This window comes from Eptatretus burgeri, chromosome 12, assembly GCF_056783735.1.
Source record: "Eptatretus burgeri isolate ZD-2024b chromosome 12, Ebu_testis_v1, whole genome shotgun sequence".
NCBI classification, from domain to species: Eukaryota; Metazoa; Chordata; class Myxini; order Myxiniformes; family Myxinidae; genus Eptatretus; species Eptatretus burgeri.
The window spans coordinates 9,599,348-9,605,383 of record NC_140972.1 but is presented as its reverse complement, the minus strand read 5'-3'; the positions used below and the strand labels follow the sequence as shown (position 1 = coordinate 9,605,383).

At 41.8% G+C, this 6,036-nt stretch overlaps 1 protein-coding gene across 2 annotated transcripts in view; it reads left to right on the top strand.

Annotated features, from left to right (window-relative positions):
• Positions 1–5,187, top strand: part of LOC147015055 (uncharacterized) — a 97,104-nt gene extending 91,917 nt beyond the window's left edge. For both annotated transcript variants that reach the window (XM_085849415.1, XM_085849414.1), the window contains exons 19-20: positions 1,506–1,657; positions 4,511–5,187. In XM_085849415.1, coding sequence (XP_085705541.1) covers positions 1,506–1,615 — 110 coding nt within the window. In that variant the 3' untranslated portion in view covers positions 1,616–1,657; positions 4,511–5,187. The remainder of the gene's footprint in view (positions 1–1,505; positions 1,658–4,510) is intronic.
• Positions 5,188–6,036: the final 849 nt, after the last annotated feature.

The following is a 6,036-nucleotide window of genomic DNA, read 5'->3' as shown; positions in this document are numbered from 1 at the left end:
TTGATGATCAAATTGATGGAAGAGGGGCATGCTCTTCAGACATCTTGTGCAGTACCACAGAATTGTGAGGATGGGGAGAGCAGTGAAAGATCTGATCTACGGTGAGCCATATGTTTGGTTTAGCTCTTCTCAGGATGGATATGCAACTTCAGGTTTACCAACTTCAGGCCTTTCAAAATGGCTGTACATCATCACTTTGGAATGGTTCTCCAGGCAGAGAAAGTGATAAAGTTTCCAGCTGTTTCATCACTGCATTATTCCCTGTACCAGGGATGGGACATTTAAAACAGGAGAGCTGGACACTTAATGGAATGACTTCTACGGATGAGGGAAAGTGGACATTTGTGAAATTAATTCTCAGGTCCTCTATATCCAACCAAGGAAATAGATGACCATTCTTTAAGAGAGATCGCAGATCCTAGACCAGGCCTGTCTGACTTGTTGAACTACATAACAAGGTGAATACCATGGCAGCTTATGGAAACATGGCTAAAGAGAGGGCTATGTTCACCAGAAACCGAGCTGTTTGGAGCGTAACACATGGAGCATAACGAGGAGCAAGAAAAACTACCAAGAAAGCATGACAATGCTCAATCCAGCAGGAAAATAAACCATCTGATAATATCCAGGCTGGAAATTTGATAGAATTGCTGCAACTTTACAAAATGCTTCAACTGCTTTCCAAGTTTGGAGGTTGTGGAACCCCAAACTGATCCTTTCACTCAAGTGACAGACAGAATCATCAGGGAGCAGAAGCACAAATCTTGGTTCTGTGGATAGGAGATGATTGATGACAGTTGAGACCACATCAAAAATTGAGACCACATCAAAAAAAAATTGGTTGAGACCACATTAAAAACAAAAAAAGGGAGAGGGTAAAATGTCACTTTCATCGAATATTTGCTGCTAAACACACAACAGACAAAAGGTTGTAAATGAGGGGAGAACAAAGCCAGATACACTGCATCATGTTATGCTGGAGAGTGGGCTATGTAAGGGAGGAGTGAGGAGTCTGGGAATGGGTGCTGTGATTGGAGACAGTAATTCCACCTCCTACACATGAGGTAGACCATTTTAGCGAGGTGGTAGGGCTTACTGTACATCCAGCTAGAAATGGAGGTGAGATGATCAGGAGCATCATTGTGCATGAGGCTTTCCTCAAGGTGTGACCGTCAGAATGACCTGGAGGCTGGAAGGTTAGGTCGGAGTGGTTGGAGCAGGGGCCCATTGATATTGGAAAACTCGATGGACGAAATCAGTCCAGCTAGCCATTTTTTAATACACCTGCATAAGTTTCAATGCTCGATGCTGGGTGTCTGATGATCAGAAGTAGGTGTAGGCAGTTGTAAGTGGATCCCGTTTCTGCAATGGTCGCAAAGTTCCATCGGAGCAGATCAAGTTAAGTCAGGTGTGAATGTATGTATTCTCTATAATGGTAATCTCACTTGCTGCAGTATGGTATATCGATATATTTTATGTGCAGTAATTCCAATATTCTGATGCAGTCTACTATCGGGCAACACGTCAACAGCCCGTACGTTTTGGTCCTGCTCCTCGAGGTGCAACCACACCTTCCTGGATTGAGTGTGGCCAATCAGTACCTGGAGTGTGGTGATGTTCCTCTCCTCGTGTATTTCTCCTCCACATAGTCCTCAAGGTATGTCACTCTCTTCAACTGGAGCTAGAAGGTTTCTTCACCTTATGCTTGTGGAAGTGGTCGGCATGATAATTTCCAGGGTCGTGTGTGTGTGTGTGTGTGTGTGTGTGTGTGTGTGTGTGTGTGTGTGTGTGTGTGTGTGTGTGTGTGTGTGTGTGTGTGTATTTTGCACGTGCGTGCCCACCTTGCCTCTTCAGTCTCCCTCACATCTTTGTGTGGTAAACGTATGCGGAGCTTTATCTTGGAAGTATGGCATTGAAACATCGTACATCTCCAGTTGGTAATGAGAATAAACAATCCCGCAATGACATTTATAAAGAAAATAGTGATTTTAGGTGAGCTTAATGGCGGCATGAACGCGTTTGCAGTCACCAATGCTGTTAAAGTGAACGAGTCAACCATTCGCACTGTATGGCTAAGTTCTGAGAGTGTGTGGGAATCTGCGCCTATAAGTGCAAAAGGGAGCCAAGTGTCAGCAGCAAGGTGCAGAGGTTAAGTTATTGACTGTGTGGCTCGAAATGTAAGTGAATGAAATGGGTACTGCATTTAATTTTTACGAACAGGGTAAGGATCTGTGAAACGTCGGTGCAATGTAAAATGTGACTTGAAGTCCTCAACTCCTCTCACCCACCCCCCCCTTCCAATGCTAAGGTGTCAAGCCCCTCCCCACTTCAAGCCTTCAAACTCCCTCCCCACCACAACTCCTCAAACCCCCTCCCAACTCTGTCCCATATTTGCTCTCCCCTCCCAACCCCAACTTCACCCTCCTTTCACTCATAAAAGTAGATGGGCATTCCCACATCGATCATTCCATACCGTTACATCATTGAAACAGTGGAATATATAACGCCTTCCCATCCCCTGTCCTGTTGTCATTGACATCACAGAAAAACCGTGAGCAAAACAGCTCCTGCAGGTTATTTGTCCAACTTACAATCCTGTGAGATATGTGGAAACCCCATGGAAATATGACCCAAGACCAACTATCTTCTTACTCATACATACTGTATATACATCATGCCCACAGTGAACAGTCAAAGGCACCCTGGAATTCTGTCACACTCTCGCCACGAGTGGGAGTGGGCGATTCAGTCTACCAACAACCATGTGCAAGGAACAGATATCTGGTCGCATCTGTTGACGGCACGTGGTGAACACCCGTGTATCTGTGGGTTCCCAGTTGATAAGTGCATCTTATCGGGTCAAGAAATCTGAGTTCTTCACAGTTCCTTGTCATTGGGAACAATCTCCCTGAACCCATCATGGACTATCACCATCACAACATGACTCGTCAAATGATGATGTCGACCTGCAGGATCCGACACCACAGCCACCAGACCCAACACACATCCCTTTTGAGTTGTCAACCCCAGTTAACTGTTCTGAAACTATACGAGTCCCTGTCAGCAAGGCACCAGATGGCCATCCTGAACTCAGCCCCATCCAAACACCCATTCTAATCGATTTGGAATGCTAAAATCAGTAAAAATAGACCCCAATATTGTCTTTTTAGCCCGACTGGTTCAAAAGTTATAAAATGTTTTTTAGTTTGGCGGCCATCTCAAAATCAGCCATTTTGAATATAAAAATGAGGTCGGAAAGTTTGGCAACCGGACTCCTTGGATTCGGCAGGTCAGAATTCTTTTGAGATGTATGTATGTATGTATGTATATATGTATAGTTTTGGCAAAGAACGCAAATTCCTCTTTTGGTGGGCAACCCCCCGTATACCTGTTTTGCCCCCCCCCCCAAATATTTTAATGCCGTGAACAACTTTGGTACATACCAAGTGATGAAGGTTGTGGTCAGATTTCATCAAAATCATATGCGTAGTTTCAGAGAAGAAGTTGCAAATGTTTGTCGATGGACGGACTGGTGGATGATGTGCCATCCCATAAGCTAATGGAACTACGTTCCAGGTGAGCTAAAAAACCAATGTATACCAAAGTTATACTTGCTGAGACAAGAAGGAGGAGGCGGTCTGATGGAACTTAACCAAGTGCATCGGACATCGTGTGTAGGACTAGTGAAGTATGTGAAAAGCTCAACAGACTATCTGATGAGATTTGAACATGAGCAAGAAAACAGCAAACCAGAAAAGGGATCCTTCATCCATTTTGCAACAAACTTCCAAAATAGATGCAAATAATGGACACTACATAGGCAAACAAAACAGAAACAAACACATTTTAGAAATCGTCTTCGATTTTGCAAGTAACAACCACACAAATAAACTTCTTTTTATAGTACAGTAGACATCAAAACTTGTTTAAATACGAAACGTTTGTCCAATCAATGGATGCAACAAACATGCCCAAGTAGAAAACTCATGCAGCTTGGCCTCAATGAATCTTTTTGTTTGTCCAATTAAAAATCGCTAACACGAGCTGGTTATAAAGCGTACTGCAAGTATAAGAGAAGGTTAATTGAACAAACAAATTAAAATAAAAATGGAACAAAAATTAATCGAGAACATGTTGCAGTTACTGAACTACTCCCTCTCCAAAAAAAGGAAGCAATATGGATAGTTATCAAGTTAGCAAATATTAAACAGTACAACAGCAGATTTTAGCAGGAGGACAAACTAGATTGGAGAGTGGAAAAGCATCAATAAGAAATTGTCATCATAACAATGTAATGATTATGGCATGTTTGGGATCCATGGTTAACCGAGTTTAAAACACAAATCGAGGGAAAGTGACTTGACGATTACCTTTATTTATCTTTGCTTCATTCCAGTATTTAAAGAACATTGATTTTTTTTGCTCAAAGCTAAATGATTTCTCCACGTGTAAAATGAAAGAAAATTAAAAAACATGATTTGTTTTTCTTTCTTTGTGTGTGGATGTGTAGACCTGCGCGGTGAGGACTTTTGATCGTCGAATCCGAACCAACTTTTCGCTTTGCCATTTATGCTCCGGGTAACATTGGTGATCAGTTGGAAACCGAAGTAAGATGTGTTGATGGCATTGTCCCAGTGGTATTGTCATAACAACATTGTCCCAGTGGGATTACAAGTGTGATGGAAAAGCAGCAAGTATTGAACGCCGTATTTACAGGAACAGTTATGTTGACGTACTGTGCTTGTTCCTCAATTGCTTTAAAATTACAAATGCAGAATCCCAGATTATATTAACATTGGCTTTGAAACATCACAATGTGCAAAGAAAACACTTTATTTCCATTACTGCCCAATTTGAATGTTATTTTCCACTCCCTTCACCGTATAAAGCAATTATTTCTCAACTCGTGTTCGTGTAAAGTGTATTTTAAATACTATTTTGTATAACTTACCATGTTCATGGTTTACCACCCTCCATTTTGTTTAACCCCATATTCTCCCTTAATCTTAAAAATCAATGTATGCTGTCACTTTTACCTTCACTTGACTACCTCTCAGCATCCTTTTATTCACCACTACCTGTCCCTTTAAACCCACTCACCACCTAATTATTAACATTCCTCGTAAATTTGAAATGCTTTTTCAGGCATCTCTTCCGAGATGACCAAATAAAGCTGGACCAAATGTCCGTCCATCCGTCAACAATTTTTCTTTCCAATTTTGATGAAACTTAGTATGTGGGTAGAGGTCGATGAGTGTTGCACGACGATATAACTTTTGTCCAGGTTCAAGGTCAGGGTCAAGGTCACGAGATCACGTCAGTTATAAAAATCGCCATTTTCAAAACCTATCTTGTTTGCCATTCTACAAGATATTCGGCAACTGTTTATTGATTATGATAGTAAAAAATATTATCTTGTATCTAACTGGACAGATTTTTGAATTTCCGTCCCGTTTGGCCGCCACGTAACCTGGAAGATGGTCAAAAACACCTCCCGGTACAAAGAAAACTTTTTACTTCCGATCTTGATGAAATTTGGTATGTGGGTAGAGGTCGATGAGTGATACCCAACGACATTTTTTTTCCGGATTCGAGGTCAGGGTCAAGGTCACGAGGTCACGAAAGTTGTGAAAGTCGCCATTTTCAAAACCTATCCAGTCTGTCATTTTAGGAGATATCTGGCAACGGTTCATCGATTATCATAGTAAAAAACATTATAGAGATGACCATCGCCCCCATACGGGGGTAATTTTCTGTTTATGTGTTCATCTTCTTACCACAATGGAACAAATGTGTATGTTGCTGAAACTCCAAAATTGTCGGGTGGCAGAAATAGCTCCACCTTTGGTGGTAGCCGGTATTACAAATCGTCTTTATCTTGTGATATGGAGTATGACATGTTGTGATCAATAAAATTTCTTTCAAAAATGACAAAAATTATAAAGTGTATTTCCAAGTCTGTGCCGCAGCACATTGCCCACATAAGGTGGGCCAATAAGGGTATTGCCACCCAGAGAGCAGCACTGCCCGCTCGTG